We start from the raw sequence: 18,988 nt of genomic DNA on the forward strand, positions 1-18,988 counted from the left end.
CCCTCTTTCCTGGTCCCCCTTTCTTCCTGATCCTATTAGACTCCACACGCTCCCGATGGCCCCTAGAGGCTGCCGATCAGCCCGAACACGGCTACCAATGAGTGGGAGGGAACAGGACATCAGGGGCCAGTAATGACGTGCCAAGGAGAATATGGACATAATGAGTAAGAGAGCAAAATAAAGAGCGAGTACAGTAAGGCCTGGGGAATACAGATGCTGCATGAGAGTTAACGAAACTGTTGAAACCAGCACTTTGCTCGCTGCATACAGAATGGCTCTGGGGCTGAATGCCAAAGAGATTTACTCCTCATACTTCTTTGCAGAGCATCAATTAATCTGCAGTGAATCATGCCCTCTGCATTACAATCATTACACTGAGAGACGCCGTGTTTACCGCAGACAGATGTGATAGGTCAAATGGGTAATGGCCTTCAGGTTGTCACACTTGGAGGAATAAAGCCTTGGGCTCCAGGAACATGTGATGCATGAGCTGATTGATAAAAACAACCATTTTGCAGACATAGTTGGTGGATCCAGTGCGTATTAGTCCACAATTTCAGGATCGATCCAAGCTGCCTTCTTGATGCAAGGATTCAGCCTCTGCGGCAACTTTTCACATGCCTCCCCCAGCAAGCGCCCGTATCAAAGCCAATGTTTCTAGTGGCAGCAATCGCATGGAGCGATCAAAGAGCAATCAGTTTCCATGAGCCGATGTCTCTCTGTGCCTCTGGCAAACTTGAAATAATACCCACTACTCCATGTGGCAGCAGTCACACAAAGCAATCGCACAGCGACTTGTTTCCCTCCAGTCTGAGTCTCTGCTCCTGCAAATCTAAAAGCAGAGGCAATCATACCAAATAATCCAACAGCTACATCTCTGCTGAGCTGGCTTCTCTCAGTACTGAGGTAATACTTAAAGCAATTACAGTAATTATTTAATCAACCTCCCCCCTTCCTCTAAACCGCTCCGAGCATTAATGAGCCTGTGATATTTGAACTAATTGCAGCCTGATGGCTATTTTCTTTAAAACATACAGCACCACATATGATCTGCCTGGAACATAATAATCCCTCAGTTACTCATTTTACTTTCTCTGCATCTTTGGTGCTACAGTAAGTGCTCAGTCTGTCTGTGCACTGTCGCTGGCGTTTTCATTTGCTTGACGCTGACAAAGATCCCCGTTAGCTACTCCAGATTTCTCCACAATCACTATCTATGCTGCGCCACTCCCTTGGGCTACGTGATACATTGTATATTTGTGGTAGTTCAATTGGAGTAACAAAATAAAGCATTATTGTGAACACTGCAGTGATTTTAAAGCAACATTTATTGACTGGGACGCAATGCTGAAATGAAGCTGTTGTGGTCTGGCACTGCTGTACTTGTTCCGTATATTAGAGGTCCCAAACCTGTAGGATTAACTTGTTAGAGCTAATTTCCTGCCTGAGCCCAAACAGACTATATTATTACCTATAAAGAATGGAAACCACCCCTCTTTGTAGCAACTGTGCGCGATTAAACATTATTTTTCACTAACATTAGACACCATGAGGTTCTGGATCAGGAGCATTTTCATGTATTACAAAGAATGTCGCTTATTTGCTTTGTCCTTGCAACAAAGTGCTGGCTCCAAGAAGAAGGTCTATGACTGAAAGTTGTGTCTTAACTGAGGGGGAACGCCACTGGTTTCACACATCAAAGCCGAATGCATATGTGAACACTTTTGTATAAAGCCTTTGTGTCTCCAGAGGGAGCTGTGTGATGTCTGATACACCTCCTCAAGTGACGTCAGCTGCAGGCTAGAGGCTCCAGGCTGCATTAGCCTCGACTCTCGCAACCACCTGAATCTCGGACTGAACTGTTGGCAGTGGGTAATGTAGAGGACAGGTTTCGACAAAGAAGAACAAAGCATTGAATGAAAGACATGATTTCTCTAGTTCTGCTGCATCAATTTTGATCCTTTTATTAAAAACACAAGTTCAACAGTGTTACTGGAGGCCAGGCTGAATGTTTGTAGCACTGCTCTCAGTCTAAATATGGGGTACAGACGTTTTTCTGTGTCACGGTACTGTCGTAACCAAGACTTTCACTGCAAGCGTGACCTGCAGTGTGTAACATTCAACTGATGACCCGGATTGTAATACCAGCATCTGCTGGATGCAGGAAATCAGTACTGTATACATATAAAACCTGATCTTCATTCCAATAATGCAGAAAATCAGGCATGTGATGCAGCTTCCACAGATTCTGCCCATGTGTGTGTGTGAGACTTGCAGAGCCATACAGCCAGTTAGGTGTGACCCAGAACATCAGTGATAAATTTATTGATTTCAAGTGTGTCGGTAAGCCATGACAGTGAGCCAGCATGCAATAACAATACAGACCCCTGAAACGATCTGAGAGAAACAGAAGTGAGCCAGCATCCAGTGCATTGATGAAACTTTCTTTCTGCGACATGTCAAAGTATGAGACACAGTTTATCTTGCATGCTGTGTTGTCAGTCGTGGAAAATGCATAAATACTGTACTATATATACTGCATGTTATCAAAAACTTCAATATCAAGGTATGTTTAGCCAGACTGCCCGGCCCAATCACACAGATAGCTGCACTGAGCTTTGAATGAGCTATGATCCAAAATTTGCCCATGTGCGCTCATGCTTGTTATTCTAAACACACTGCTGCTGCTGTTGCTGCTGGAAACAAAACATTTGTTTTATCCCAGATGACCTACCTCTGTTCCCTGTATATCACCCGGACATAAATAAATACATGCCAGCATACTTCCCGGAACTCCAGTGTCCTCTACTATCTCTGTAATCATGCTCCCGCCGCCTCCGGCGACCAGGTCAATGGAGCAAATGAGGGGAATCATGTAAACAATAAAATGTAATTAAACAATAACGCAGCTGCTGTCACCCACTCAAAAAACCACACAAACCTGTTCGCCTGAGCTAGTGTGAGCACTAAAGAGAATCCTACCTCCACACACGCCACTGTTTTAATTAACACGGCTGCGACCGGCTGACACGTGGACCAGCCTCGAGGACAACACTGGTCTGCTTCCTCACAGGTGGAGGGAGGGAACAGAAACTAGGACATACCTCTGCCTGCTTTCTCACAAATGATCATCATCTTCACCTCATCATCATCGAAAATATGACAGTTAAAGGAATAGTTTGAGGTTTTGGGATATACACTCGTTGGCTTTCTTTCCCACAGTAAATGAGAAGGTTGGTGAGCTGTTACGGGGTTTTAAATTAGGACCTTTTATTTCTTTAATGTGAAAATGTGGCACACTTGATTACTGAAAATAACTCAGTAGAACTAACATGAATGTGAGCTTTAACGGTGCTGAGAGGTGGACATGTTCTTAACCTTGGACAGAGCTAAGCCAGCTGTTTCACCATGCCCCTTCCCCTGTCTTTATGCTAAGCTAAGCTAACTGGCTGCTGGTGGTAGCTTCATATTTAGCATCCAGACAGGAGAGTGGTACTGAACCTCTCCTCTGACCTGCGGTTAGAAAGTGAATATGCACATTTCCCGAAACGGCGAACTATTCCTTTTAAAACAAAGACTTGATTCCCTTGTGCTTCCTCACAGTTATTTGTCTCAGTGCACCACCCGTTTTATTCCCCTCTCCAATTCTCTCTTTTTCCAGAAACCTCGTCCAGGCTTGAATGTCCCCTGCGTTGGCAGGCAGGATGTCCACACTGTCCACAGTAAGCATCCCACTTAATCCTCTGATGGGAAAATTGGCTCAGTTCCACACTCATCCACCCGGGTTAATGTCTGTGGCTGGCTGGTGTGTGTGTGTGTGTGTGTGTGTGTGTGTGTGTGTTTGTGTGTGTGTGTGTGTGTGTGTGTGGCAGCGGCCATATCTGTCCCACACAACCCACCTTAATCACATCTAAAGACATTCTGTGCTGTACACTCATGCAACACTCCGTCCTGCAGAGTTCAGGGCCCTCACTTATCAAAGCATGCGCACACCAAGCTCCAAATGCGAGCGTAGGAGCTGTCTGAAAGATTGATATTCATGAAATCTGCATAATCACACTTTTACGCAACGAACAATGACAAATTTTAGCAACTCTACATCCAACTACCTGTGCACCCACAGGCTCATTTCCATAGAGAAACGCCTCCAGAACAGCGTGCGTGTTGCGGTCAGTCACCTCTCTCTGAAAGTCCTAGTAGCCTCGATGTAGAGTTAGCTGTCGTGGAAATTAATTACTGTACAATGTGAAATTCAGCTAAACCAAGCTGATTTATTTGACACTGATAGCAGTGGCTCGTCCAAATGAAATACATTTTTTTTTTAAATAAAAAAAAAAAGCTCAGCAACACTCAAGTGTAATTCTTAGATTACAGATTTGCTTTTTTAATTGCTGCACTTTAACAGCTTTAGAAAATACATAAAGTATACATGACTTGGTTAAATCTATTAAAATCAATGGCACCAAAACGTAATAGTTCATTATTGACGCAGATTGCCATTGAATGTCATCGGCAGACGCTCTGACTCTATGAGGGGCTCAGTGACGCAGTATCACAACATTAACAGCATCATTTCACACTGAAAGAAATGATTAACTTCTTTTCAAAAAGGAAATAGATAAGCAAGAACAGTCATTGAAAATCTATTAGTGACGCCTCCATAGAGCAGTTGACAGTAGAGATGTTTTATGCATCTGTAATTCAGGAATAGGTTTACCTGTGATTATACCTGTGTACCTCCTCCTGTGTGGACAGGAGCGGCTCTGAATGGACACACATTTTTAAGCACAAAAAGAAATCAATCAGGCAGATTCACGCGGTTTATGCACAAAACTGTGCGAACAGGTGGCTGATTAATGAGGCCTAACGCTGCCCTCAGCTGTTCTCAGGTGATGCTTTTATCCACCATAAATTACAGTGAGTTCAACAGGAGGACAAGCTTTAATTCACAGATCACAGGCCATCACAAGGAAACGAATAACGGGTCGTTTAAGGAGAGGAGCCACACTGCTTTCATTCAATCATCGTGAAATGACCAGATAATGACGGTGTGTGAGAGAAATGGCAGGAAAATGAAATAAGAAGCTGAGAAATCGGGCAGAGGAGATGCAGTCACTGGCCCTGGGATATGGCTTCATCCAAAATAAATGCCTGTTTTTGTCATGTGGGGACTGGCCAGCTTCAGGACTGCGTGTCCTCTCGTGGGCTCCGACCCCTGGTTTGAACTCGAGAACGGATTCAGCTGCAAAGTGGGCGGCTCAGTTGTTTATGCAGCAGAAGCCGAATGCAAGAGTTTAAAAATCAGCAAACACGAGGAAGAAGGAATGCATCTCCCCCTGCAGACAGAACCCAGGCTCATTAAAACTATTAATGGATGAGGCGAATCAATTTGCAATGCTCTTACCGCTCAAGCATTTTCATTTATCCATTACTATCTGACAAGCCATTGTGCCAACCACAGCGTCAATAGCTCCTTTCATACATAAATAATTCCATCCTCCGACAGTGGATTTGTCAGTGTCTCTCACAGCTGCTGCTGATGGTGGTGGCAAAGCGGCAGAGGCCGGTCTGTCGGAGCAGACCGCAGCCGTCCTGGTGAGTCCTGATTGAGGGTGGCATTTTGCTGGCACAGTGAGAGCTGCCACAGCTCTACGGCTCTCTGCTGGATCCAGCTAGACAGGCCCAGACGCTGCATGTCAGCTGTAATCCTCATTATGCAAATGACCTCACACCAAGTTAGGGAGCTATCATTGCAGGTCGGAAGGTAGCACCAACACAGAGGGAGAGATGGAGTAAAGAGAGGAGGGTGGGGGTGGGATCTGTTGGAGGAACAAACCGGTCAGGAGCAAGTGCTTTTCACTGGAAGCTGCTCTTTGGAGAAAGGGAGGCTGGAGAGAGAGGAGCCATCCCATCATTCCCAGAAGGAGGAGGAGGGACTCTCTCCACCCGGGGAGACACACGCACACACACACACACACTAGGCTCAGTTCAGAGAGCACAAAGTTGATCTAAAAGCAGGGGGGGGGGGGCTGCCTGTGTGTGTCAGTGACTGACAGCTGCAGCCAGATGTTGGGCAGCGCAGCAGATGGCACGGCTCCTCTAGAAAAGACTTATCTCACTAAACATCTGGATGGGTTTCACCGCCTCAATCCCTGAATCTGCACCAAAAACCGCGCAGCACACACCAACAGCTTTGCTCCAACTCCACTGACAGCACGCAGGGGCGTCACTTCACCACCAGCAGTCCCCGCGGCTCGGAGGCTGCTGTCTGTATCCCAAAACTTAACAAAAGCGCATCATGGCAACTGCATCACAGCTGCTGACTGACAAGATGCCAGAGCAGTCCCGCAACACTGACCTGTCAGCGGCTTATTCAGGATGTGGCGTCCAAACACATTTCTGAGAGTCCTCGTCCACCATTTTATCGCTCCAACTGCACCGTTAAACTTCGGTAGGCTGTTGCGGAGTACCTACACCTGCTGAGGCACATTCGATGCTCAACAACAACGACGGTAGCTCGAGCAGCGGAGCACATGTGCGCGGAGGTGAAGCGCGACGCCGCGTCCGTCTGAAGTGTTCCCAGCAGCCCCGGCGCATGACCACCGGCTTTTAAAAGTCCACGGGAGCGCCTGTGAGTCACCTGGCCGTACAAAATGATCGCAGATTGGCGGAAAGTTTGGCGACCTTACCTTTCAGTCCGATGGGTGGATGGCAGGAAGTCAGCGGCGCGTCGGAGCTCGCCGGAGCGGCTCCGCGTAAATGTCTCTACCCGACATGTTCGCAGCAGAGGACGGCGGGTGAAGCGTCGCTGCTGTTGTGTACCTGTTCAGTGACAGAATCCAGCGAAACAAACTGTTAGCATCGTCCTCCTCCCACTGACTCAACACCTCTCCCCCCCTCCTCCCTCCCTCTCCTCCCCTCACTCACGCGCATTTACGCAATCCCGAAACAGCGCAAACTCGTGCGTTCACAGCGCCAGCTGTCCCTCCACCATCCTGAGTCGACGCCCGACTGATCGCCCCTTTAACTCGAACATTTCAGCGCACCAGTGCTGCTTGTGGTGAGACGCAGCGACGCCACTGGTTTCAGGGTTTCCACCGCTCGCCACCAGTGTCAGGTAACCTCAGACTCACCTGAGGGGAAGGCTGCTGCCTCCAAAGGTGAGGGGGGCTGCCAAAGCTGCACTGCTGCCCTCATGTGGACTGAGGAAAGCTCGAGCCCAACTGAACACTACAAAAACTTCAATTATAGCCAATATATTACGCTAAAAAACAATTATACACACGATTTTAACGCATACCAGCAGAGAAAAATACAACAGTAATGAAATAAATAAACAGTGAAATAGGCTGCTGATTTCTTTAAAAAAAAGTATTTTCTTCTGGCAAAATGTGGGTTCTATAACAGTAAAACTGCTGTTCAAGGGTCGATCTCCAATAATTCGGCAACTCAAGAGCGTTAGTGGTGCTGACAGGAGCCCACAGCCCTCACATGAGGGGTCAACAGATGAACAGAGGATGAAACAAGTTTCAACAGTTTAATCCCGATTAGTGCATTATTTTTGTTTCATACAGTGGTAGAGTGGAAAAAAGAATAGAAGCACCAGGGAAAAGTTTGGGCACCCAAAGAGATTTGAGCTCTGAGAGACCTTTGACCAAGGTCTGACACCTTAACCACCTTGTTCATAGTCATTGTAAGGAAAGGACAGGTGATGAAAATTTAAGAGCTTTAGAAATACTCTGACTCCTCAAATCTTGTCCCAACAATCAGCAGCTGTGGGTTCCTCTGAGCAGCTGCCTGCACTCTGAACATTAAAATAATTGATTCCCACAAAGCAGGAGAAGGCTAAAAGAAGATAGCAGGGAGTTTTCAGGTATTACGTCAGTTTATAATGTCATTAAGAAATGGACGTCAACAGGAACAGTGGCTCTCCTGGAACAGTGAGTTCAAGCTGAGCTCTCAAAGACCAAGAAAACGCTCAGAGAGAACCTCTCATCAGATACTAGGAGGGTAAATCAAAGCGCTGTCTGACTGCAAAAGACCTTCATGAAGATTTAACAGACTCTGCAGTGATGCTGCACTGTTCTACTGTTCAGCACCACCTGCACAAAAATGACCTTCATGGAAGAGTCGTCAGAAGAAAACCGTTCTGCGTTCTCGCCACAAAATTCAGCCACAGAAGTTTGCAAAGGAACATCTAAACAAGCAAACATGTCATGTGGACTCATGATGTTCGAATAGAACTTTTTGGCCACAATGAGCAAAGTTATGCTTGGAGAGAAAAAGGTGCAGAATTTCATGAAAAAAACACCTCTCCACCTGTCAAATACAGGGTGGATCGATCACGCTCTGGGCTTGTGTTGCAGCCAGGGGCACAGGGAACATTTCACCGGTTGAGGGAAGAATGGATTCAATTAAATACCAGCAAATTCTGACACTGTTAAAAAAAAAAAAAAAAAAGATGAGAGGAAGTTGGTTTATATGACAGGATAATGATCCCAAACATGCCTCAAAATCTACAATGGACAACCTCAAGAGGACCAGGCTGAGGGTTTTGCAGCGGCCCTCACAGTCCCTAACCTAAATATGATCAAAAATCATCTGAGGATAGACCTGAAAGGAGCAGTGGACGTAAGACGGCACAATTTTACAGAACTAGAAACCTTTTGAAAGGAAAAATGGAGAAAATCCCCAGAGAACTGAAAGACTCATAGCTGGCTACAAAAAGCTTTTACAGGCTGTTACTAAGAACTGATCATGCAGGGTGCCCAAGATTTTGCTTCAGGCCCTCTTTCCTTTTTCTTGTTGTATTGAAACTGTAAAAGATGGAAATAAAAACGCCATCTCACCTAAAGTACTAAAGAAATATGTCCTCTTTAACTCTATGCCTTTTGGAAATCAGGCCATCTTTTACTTGCTAAGCTATTCACAGAGCAGACAACAGAAACTTCGGCCAGGGGCGCCTGGAGTTTTGCATGGCTGGAACACGAGGACAGAGAACAGACCTGCCTCAGAGCGCGTGTTGGATCACCGGAAAAGCTCATTAATTCAACCTAATTCTGTAATTTCCCTGCTATGACACGTCAAAACATGTGAATGTCCGGAGATGCACAGGAGACAACACACAGGGGGGAGGGGGGCTCCTTTAACTGTGGTCAGTTCTGATAGGGTAGACTTGATCAGCAGCAGCGATGCAGAGCTGCCACAACAGGTGAGTCCTGTCTAACAGACACCTCCCCTTTACGAGGATATTCTAAAAACATGAACTCTGTGGGCGACGTGTGAGGATGTTGTTTAATAAAATGCAAACTTTGCATTTGGAAGGTTTTTAATGAGTAACAATGAGGCAAATTATGTTTTCTTTGTGTTAATACCTGGAATCAGTGTCACTGTATCAACCCCGTCTACCTCCTCTGTGATAGTAAACATCTATACTTTCCTCTGGCACTAGAAGGTATTTTTATACTCATTGCCATAGTTAGATTATATTATTGCTAAGCTACACTTTTTTTCTATTTTTCTTGAATTCGGTGTACATAGCATACCTTATTTTTTACATTTCTTAAATTCTTTTTATTGTTGCCTATTTGCACGATTGCATTGTTCTTATTTGCACCTTCCAATACTGTCTGTACCCCTCCTTGTGTGTTTCTAAAGAGCTTCTGTACCAGTGAATTTCTCCATTGTGAGATTAATTAAGTCTTATCTTGTAACTGTTCAGAAGAGGAAAACACATCATGGTGCACAGCTCATGCAGTAAGCGCATGGAGCGCCACTGGAACACTTGTGCGAGTTAATCTTGGCGCAAACAGGCGCAGGGGTTGTGGGCATGTTTAGTCTCTTAATTAATCATGTACCATGAATTAATCACTCAGAACGTCGTCTCCACTCCCTTTAAACGCCAGGTGTGCCTGCTGTTTAAATGACTGGGTCTGTTGGTCAATGGCGCATCAACACAGCAATGCAGCAGCAGTGCGCCTGACCTCAGCTGATTTTAAGACTGTGAGGGAATGAGAGGCTACTGGGTTGACTGCTGTCAGGCAGGAAAGAGCAGTGCTGCTGAGGAAGAGGAAGAGCAACAGGCGGGTAACGAAAGACATGTCCAACATCAGAGGTGATGTAAAAATACAAACACCAACAGGCTACTGCAGTAGAACAGAACTAAACCACAGGAACAGATGAATCTAGAAATGTCCACATTTTATATCACGATTCTACACTCACACACAAAAAAAAGCTATTCTATACATCTGTCCATTCAAGTCATCATGACTGACACTGCCCTCCATCTGCTTTGGAAGTAAATCATCAAATTTTCAGTTAATTGGGAGCAGCGGCATTATCATCCATCCCCATCAGCCTGGGATGAACCGCAGACATGTCACACAGTAATGTGCCTGACCTCTGCTGTAATGAAGCGGTCAATTACGCACACATTTCAGGAGGGTACAAGAGGAACAACTTGTTCAAACCTCACTTCAAACATTTGTGTCAAGGCCAGCTTTGCACTTTTAATCGCATGGCAAACTACAGAGAGGGAACACTTTATCTCACAAGCACTTCCCTTATCATTTGTTCTCTGCTTCCATTAATTAGCTCTACTTTTAGTCGCTCCAGGTAGCTGCAGGGGTGCTGATAAATGTGGTTGTGTGGAACGAAAGAATATTTGCTTTGAAACGGCAGGAAGACACACATTAGTTTTTAACATTCACTAGGAAATACCACAGCAGACAAACACACAGCGATCAGTAACCTGTCGATGATGCACAAACGAGCTGAGTGTCAGGGCGACGAGGGCCAAATTAATTCAACATTACCTACCTTATCTCTGATACACTCACAGTCAGGTCATGTGCTTACAGTAAGTCGACTTTATGCAAAACACGAAACAGCTGAACAAAAAACTTCCAGGTTTATTTAACACCGAATGGCAATATTTCATATCAGAAAAATAAATAAATGAAGATGTTCAAGTTTTGATGTGATGTGCATTCAAATGCATGGCAGCATCAGAATTCGTGGTGACCTTATGATACGGATGTGGCTTCACTGCGCAGTGCAGCAGTATTTAACGGGAGAGTTTCAGTGTGCAAAACTCTAAATGCAAGGTGCCGAGGTCACGTGGTAACGTGCGAAACAAAACGACATGCTCGGGCCTCAGAAGAAAGCCACTGAATCCACGCAACGCTACTCCTTTCTTTTCAGAAATACAGCGTTACTGTAGCTTACTGCATTTTAATGACTGAATGCACAGCAGCTGAAATGTCTGCGGTTTGTTTGTTTGAGGTCAAAAATGAACCGATGCAGTGAAGTAATCATCATTCTGCCTTGTATGACTGTAGAATTTACTGTAAAGTCTATTTACAGTAATACAGCATTCAACAAATAACAGAGTGTACTCCACATCATGTCAAATACCAACTTCTGTTGCATATTTCCTGCTCATTGCTACTTACACATTGTAGACTGTTTTGATTGGAATCAGTAAGTGCTTGACAGCAATGATAGTTTTGCTTTAAAACGACAAATGATTAAAATGCAGTGATAAACATATACAGTGCTGTGGTGCTCTGATGCATGTGCATGAAGCGAAGCATTTTGTGCTAAGAGTTTTGCACACTGAACGTCCATCAGCAACGAAGCTCCATCCCACCTTTGCCTTTGTCTTCAAGTGCTCACTGACATGCTCTCCATTTGAAGAAACCTTCGCTCAATATATACTGGAGACACGTAACATTGGTAGTATCACTCCACTGCTCTCGGTGGTGCTCAGTAACCTGCCTTTCAGTGTTGTTCTTTAGATTACTGATGCTGCTGACCTGAGGAAAACACAGCCACTAAAAGAATCTCCCTGAAATCTTAATAATAAATATATCCTGAAACCCTCAAAGCAAAAATCACCATAACAAATCCATCTTATTAAATGTTTCACACAAGTGCGCTTTCAAACGATAAAAACCACAGTAAATAATTCAGTGCAAACACATCCCACAGCCACGTTCAGCCTAATGATATGTCTCAGTGCTTCCACAAGATATTACATTGTGTAATCAAACCGCCCTGACAGATGGTAATGGATTACTCTTACCCCATCATATCAGCAAACGATACATTTCTTTATGATTTCAGTGGTGTCGTATGAATCTAATAGTCATATTAGAAAGTATATTAAGTCATTTCTTGCCTTCATAATGGGTTTACAGTGCGCTCTGAGGTATCACCCTTAAGTTACACAGTCAAACTCAGTCATCAGATTCTTGTTCACTCATCTGGAAATATTCAAGTATTACCTTTCAGTTCCTGGTGGATGTAAACAGTGCAGACAATGGCCAGCAATGGAAGTTAACATACATTTTCTGAACAACCTAAGAGAGAAGCCGCATGAAAGTGTCACACCCCCGAGGACGGCAAATGAAGAGCCGGAGCTAAACCCTGGGGGATTTCTACTCAGTGGACGACTAACACAACACTTGAAGGGTTTTTCAACGGAGCTGACCCCACTTATGTTTGACATAAATTTCAGAGAGTTAAGCCAATTATGCCGTGACGTGATTAGTCACAGAGCCTTCAAAGAGTCTGGCCTGGCCACTTCACTGCTTCATCAGGTCGAAAAATCTTATTTGTGTCTCTATAGACCATGAGACCCTTTCACTGCTCTCCCAGGGGACATAAAGTATGCGTGGTGACCTGTTGTGTAGCTGCCAAACGTTTGTCCATCTGGAAAGTATTTAGAATGTTTGATTGTCAGATAGTAACTGTGATCCTTCCTCATCTGCATGTTTATTTATGTGGCCTTCCTCACACTTTGTGTTTAATGTCCCTACCTACAGTCTGCTGTGTCTGCATCCTCTGTCTATGCTGGGATTGTTGGGTCTGGGTCAACAGAACCCTAAGCTGGAGGTTGTCACATATGCAAACACGGTGTGGTGAGGGGAGGGTTGAACTGTGTTCTAGCCTGCCCCCTGCTGGAGATTCCTGTCATAGTTTTTCTGGCAGATGTGGACGCGCTGAGTGAAGTAGCTCGGGTCAGAAATGGCCCGGAGGAGGTCGGTCTGGACCAGTGTGATGTCATAGAGCTCAGAGGTGCAGGCTGTGCGAGTCTCAGTGCTACCTGGGTCCAAGAACACCTGAGAAACACACACACGCACACAGAAAAGGAAGGAACCGGAGAGGTGGAGAGAATGTTAGCTTTCAGGAGGTCTGAACCAGCAACCATCTCTCCATCACATCTGTGGAAACTACTTTATTGAGTCCAATTCAATTATTATTATTATTATTATTATTATGGGGAATAGCTGCATTAACATTCTCTCTGACAAAGTAAAAACAACTCTGAATAAACTAATCTACAGAGACTGTATTGTAAACAATAGACTTGAGCATGCATTAGGCTGAATGCATGTTGGGAGATAACGGTCTGTTGCGACATGTTAAACATTAACTTTGTATAAAGAAGCTAGACATAGTAAGTGTGATTCTTAAGGGCTAATTGCTGTGACGATGAAGCACCGAATCTTTTCCACAGAAGACATTTTGACACGTCACAGCAGGAAAAGCACAGGTGTAAATAATCAAACCACTTAGCAGCTTCAGTTTCAGGGTCCTGCTATGGTGCTGCTGGCTCAGTAACTGGAACACTTGAACAGAACAGTCATTGTTATATAAGCTATAAGCTAAGCTATTGAATACAAACCATGGTAGGAAAAACTTTGAGTATAGTGAAAGTTCTGACCAAACACTGTTTGGAAATCAGTTCAAAAGAACGTCACAATACAGAAATGGACAAATCCGGGTATTGTTGAGTTAATGATGCTTTGACTGGATGTCATGTACTGTAGATTGCCACCAGGTGGAGTGTGTATAGCACAGTATATATGACTGTGTCTGATACATGTGTTTAACAGATGCTAAATGCATAATTAATACAGCAGAGACAGAGAGAGAGAGAGACAAAGAGAGGGCAGGAGATGAGAAAACCCTGCATATATGTTCACTAGATGCTAGTGTGATAGTAGAGAGTATAATTATGTATTTCTAACAGGTGGTCATGGTGTTATTTGTGCTGCTCAGGTCTCCTGCCAGCAGTGTGCTCTCACTGCACTGCATCATGTTCACATGTATATCTCCTCAACATCAACATCTAAGATTATGGCTCCAACATACCTTGGGATGAACGATGGTGTCCTCGTCATTCTGGCGGATGTTGTCGTCTATGAAGATGTGCTGAACGTTCTGGTCAAAGGGGTCGACCCACAGCGGCTTCCCCCCACGAATGGAGTAGGTATTGCTGACCCACCTGGACGAGAAAGACGGGCAAAGAAAGATTTGGAAAAGGGCGGATGAAGGGATAGAAGCCACAAAGCCCACATTAATGGTGGCTTGAGGGGAGGTCTGCGTACCAGTCAAAGTGGTCCTGAAAGCCCCCCAGGCCCTGGACTGAGCTGAAGTACTGGTACAGGCCTCTTTCTCCGTCACGAGTGGACACTCGGTCTTCGGCTCGGCTCACGACGGTTCCCCTCTTGTTGCAGCGGATCTTGCCTGCAGTCATATTCACGCTTAACTGAGCGCAGAGCGACAAGAGGAGTCAGAGTCAGAGAGAGAGCCGCTTCCGTGAAATGATTGTGTTATTAAAACATCACCTCTGGCAGACTCAACCGAAGTTAATTAAGATAACAGCATTTCACTTTCTCAGATCTTAAAATAAAAGTCTGAGCCAGCTACAAATATCACCCAGACCAGCCTGTAGCTTTACAATAAATAGTGTGGATACTACAGATAATGATTAGAAGACTGTCCCACAGCGTGGACCTGATAAATGATTCTGCACTTGTGTCACGGCGGAGTTTGAAAATAGAAAAAAGCCCTCTGGCACACAATTTGAACTTCATAGAACAACTGGTTCATCAATGAAATTAATTAATTTAGAGTAAAAAAATGTTTTGAGCCATGCTGGTGGTGGAGGTGAGTCAGTCATCCCTGTGGTCCACAGTGAAATACCTTTTAATATCACCTTTTTGAGTAACATTATGTACAGAGCTGACTGCCATGTTTTTGTCTTTAATGAATATGGCAAGACGTTTATTCCAGCGGTCCACATCCATGGACACCGGGTCTGTGTTCTCACTGAGACACACGCTGAGAAATTAAAAGCTCTCCGTTCGGTAGCGATGTGATTTAACAGCGCTGTCATGTAGGTCAGAGAGCTTAAACCATCATGTCGTTCATTTGCATACAAACCTAAAATGGCAAGATTCGGTGAAGTGAACAGTGTTATTTAAGTGGTGTAGTTCTCTCTGTCTAAAGGCATAGGTGAATAGCATCTGACAGGAGACTGCTTGAATAAGATTTCCAGACAGCTCAGTGTGCCTGACAGCTTGACTGCCTGACATCTCCTCCACCTCTCTCCCCATCATGTGTCCACTCCACCCTCCACTGTTCTCTCTAAATCAGCGTGTTCCACTCCAGCAAGCTAACAGGTACAAAGCCCTCTGGGAGTCAAGGGGATGCTTGTGATTGTGTGTGAGTGAGTGTTTTGGTGGGGGGGGGGTCTATGTTAGAGGGTCACAGAAGGTCATGCTCTTCAACAGAACATCTGCACAGTCACCCACCCCTAAGAAACATCAACACGCACACACAAACACACCACACCCACCAGCCAGTTAGGACCTTATTTTAGGATATTTTGTCAAAGACCGGACCTCTGGTTCCCAGATTAAATCTCATCTCATAATCTTTTATTCTGAAAAGCAAGTTATTGACGCTCCCTTCCTCCCAATTTGTTGTTAATCTTTGACACTTTTTACAAAACATTATCTTAGCCTGCTAAATGAATCCCAAACTGTCAGCTTTGCTTGATACTGCTAAGGGTAAAATGTGTTAGAATTTGGGTCAAGTGATCCTTTAACATAAAAGGATCGATATTGTACGGCGCTGAGAGAGAGGTGGGAGTGTGATTCTACTTCACCTTGAGATCAGGCAGATCAGGGAACAGTGGATGAGCCCCTTCATTCAGTGCTTTGAACACAGCCCTCAGCACGCGAGGCAGGTCGGTGCCAAACGTACGGAAAAGGATGGCAAACTCCCTTCCTTCCTGCACCAGGTCTCTGAGCAGCTGGAAGAAGGAGGGCAGGATCCAGTGGTACAGTCGTCCATCCTCTCCTTTCACAGCCAGCTCTCTGTCTCCCTGCAGGGAGCACAGTCAGGGAGCAGTCACTAACACAGAACTGCATCAGGGATCAAGGATGCCGTGTAGGTTGCTGCATTTATTTATTTATTTATTGAACAGGAAAAATGATTTATGTCATACAGCAACTTCACTATCCATCATCCCCTTTGGCAGTGTATGGCATCAACACTTAATACACCATAAGGTTTGATCTGCATGACAGAACAACCCGACGAGTGCAAACGCTGCAGAATATTCCACGTCGACTTGCTTAAGTAAAACCTAGGTGTCTAAAAGCTACGCCTGAAATTCCGTAAGTATGCTCAAAAAGTGAAAAAAGTAATGTGTCACCATAGATTTTACAGGTGAAGCAGATACCAGGTAACTGTGGTTTGGCTTGTCTCTGGATCACAGATAAAAGTAACAGCATCAGCTGTTGAACAGAGGATGAAAGGTGAGCTCATACAGGAGCGGCAAAGCGAGCTCTAAAGTACGACAGCATGTGATCTTAGTGCAGAATTTAAACAGGAGTTTAAAGTGAAAAAGCAGCTATTTTATAAAAAGCTAAATGACAGACAGACCATTTGAAGCAATGCCACAGTCCTCAAAGTCAGCGAAAGATATAAAGGCTTGGAAAGGAATCAGGAGGTCCGCAACCTCTGGAATAACAACCACATGGGAGTCGAATATCATGTTAGTTTGAAGGAAGAGTGGAAGCATTGTGACGAATAAGGAAAAATACTAACCAAAGCACTATGTGACCAGAGTTTGAATGTAAAAAGTCATAGAATGATTTCTATCGTAGCAAAACTTAATATATCTAACTTCACACAGGCACCTTCCACCTGGCCTTCTTATCCATTCTCTCGAGTGATGCTTGCCTTGACACCCTCGGGCCAGCGGAGCAGAGCCAGGTGCTCGTCCAGGACCCCTCGGAAACGCTGCCCCGCAGCGGAGGTGAAACCTGGTATCCGCCCAAACTGAGAGTAGTAAGTGACAGCATCATCACACGGTGGGAGCAGGGAGGGCGAGTCGCTCAGCCATTCCCACTTCCCTGCATCAAGGTGAGGAGAACAAGGCTTTTGTGGATGATTTGAAATGCAGACACACACAAAAACTGATCACAGAATGTGTAGAGAAGGGCCAGAGCAGGATCCTGGCCAGACCTAGCCCCCAATGGTGCTAAACTCTCACTGGAATTTGAGGTGTCTTGTTATAGAATAAAAATGCAGAAATGAGTATGTTTCTTCAATGTCTCCGAGGACTTTATTAACAATACACTTACACAGGAACTAAATACATGGGGATGCTAGAAGAGAAACATTTGAATATGCTCCAAAAAAAAAAAAAAAACAGATCAATGAAGGGCAATATGAATGGCTCCAGACCATATTCTGCCAAACGTTAATTTAATGTTCACTTCCATATTTACATAATGCACACATCATAAAGTATTACTTTAGACCTTTGAGTTAGTTATATTATTGATGATCTTGTATTCGGCATATGTACGAGCTAATGGTGCATTCAGTTTCAATAACATCTACATTTGTTTTACTTGGCTGACACTTGGTCGTTCCTTATATGTTAGGACGTAAAGCTGGAGGGGTGCTTTAAATTTACAGATTTTTCAATAGAGTCTGGTGTGTTCTTTAACCGCCACCATAAGTTGGCCGTGTCACCTGACTGGGCGCGCACACATTCCTAGCATTCTCGTGTGATACTGAAACGTGCTCATTTCCAGTTTACCGTGTTTGCTCATCTTCCCCCAGGTGACAGTCGAGAGGAAATAGTCCAGAGCCGCTACAGTCCCCTGACCCGTCGCGGCGTCCGACACCAGTATGGTGTTGTTCAGGTCGATGTGCAGGACTAACTTTTTTCTCTGGTCATGATGTGAGGACCACAGCCCCCGGGGGACTGTCATCGCGGGGTCACCTGTCCCACACAGGGGGTCGGGGACATTCCTGCTGCTTGTCCCGTCATGTTCTTCAGCTTGGCGGCCACTGTTCTCAGCGAACTCCGCCATGAGTGTGACACAGTGAACGCCTGGTCTGAGGTCTAAATATGTCAGGTAAAAGTTTCTACCTAACCTGTTCGGCGGTCTGACTCATGGTTCGTCACCGGTACTTCCTCGTCCTCCACGCCATCTTCTTCTTCGTCCGGGGGCCAATAGTTGTATACTCCCGCACAGGGGAAAGAGCGCCATCTTTCGGTGATGTCCAACACTTACAGATGGTCGATAGTTTCAGGAGTGAACAATGACGCAGATTACATTCTATCCACACAGTTGTTTTGATGGCTAATTATGGATGATCATGGACTGAATAATGATAGCATGAACCAACTTTCCTCCACAGATATTATTCAAATAAAGGTTTGCCACATTAATGACTTCAATTCGATTAGCAGCATTTTCTGTTGAAAGATTGATGTATAATCATTCCAGCCCTAAAAGCAGCTTCATTGTCCTCTAATGTTGGAGGACCACCTGTCCATCTCATGTGTGATTATTTGAGTAAACACGAATGAATTTCCATATAAACACCTGACGTAGTGAAGATACTGAAATTAGATCCTGAATGTTGTGTGAGGGGTGACAATGAATCTGCTGTCTGTGGGGCCCTGCAGTAGTTGCCTGGGAAAAGTTCTGATCAGGTGCAATAATTGAAACGACCTGAACAGCTGAGGTACATGACAGTTTCGCTCATATGGCCATTTAATCCACAGACATGACACTAGGACAAAACGAGCCTGACATGCAACACACTAAAGGACTCTCCATCATGTCTAATATAACTGTTAAAAAAGACACTAATGTCAGCA

At 44.8% G+C, this 18,988-nt stretch overlaps 1 protein-coding gene across 1 annotated transcript; it reads right to left on the minus strand.

Annotated features, from left to right (window-relative positions):
* Window positions 1–10,899: 10,899 nt before the first annotated feature.
* Window positions 10,900–18,293, minus strand: si:dkey-32e6.3. Its single transcript, XM_041946383.1, has 6 exons — window positions 17,915–18,293; window positions 17,047–17,219; window positions 15,965–16,183; window positions 14,400–14,560; window positions 14,164–14,296; window positions 10,900–13,127 (listed from the first exon to the last, which is right to left on the minus strand). Exons 1-6 carry the CDS (start codon window positions 18,189–18,191, stop codon window positions 12,951–12,953), a joined length of 1,140 nt encoding a protein of 379 aa, XP_041802317.1. The 5' UTR covers window positions 18,192–18,293; the 3' UTR covers window positions 10,900–12,950.
* Between the last annotated feature and the right edge of the window lie 695 nt (window positions 18,294–18,988).

Source organism: Chelmon rostratus, chromosome 10 (genome assembly GCF_017976325.1).
Source record: "Chelmon rostratus isolate fCheRos1 chromosome 10, fCheRos1.pri, whole genome shotgun sequence".
In the NCBI taxonomy this organism is placed as follows: Eukaryota; Metazoa; Chordata; class Actinopteri; order Chaetodontiformes; family Chaetodontidae; genus Chelmon; species Chelmon rostratus.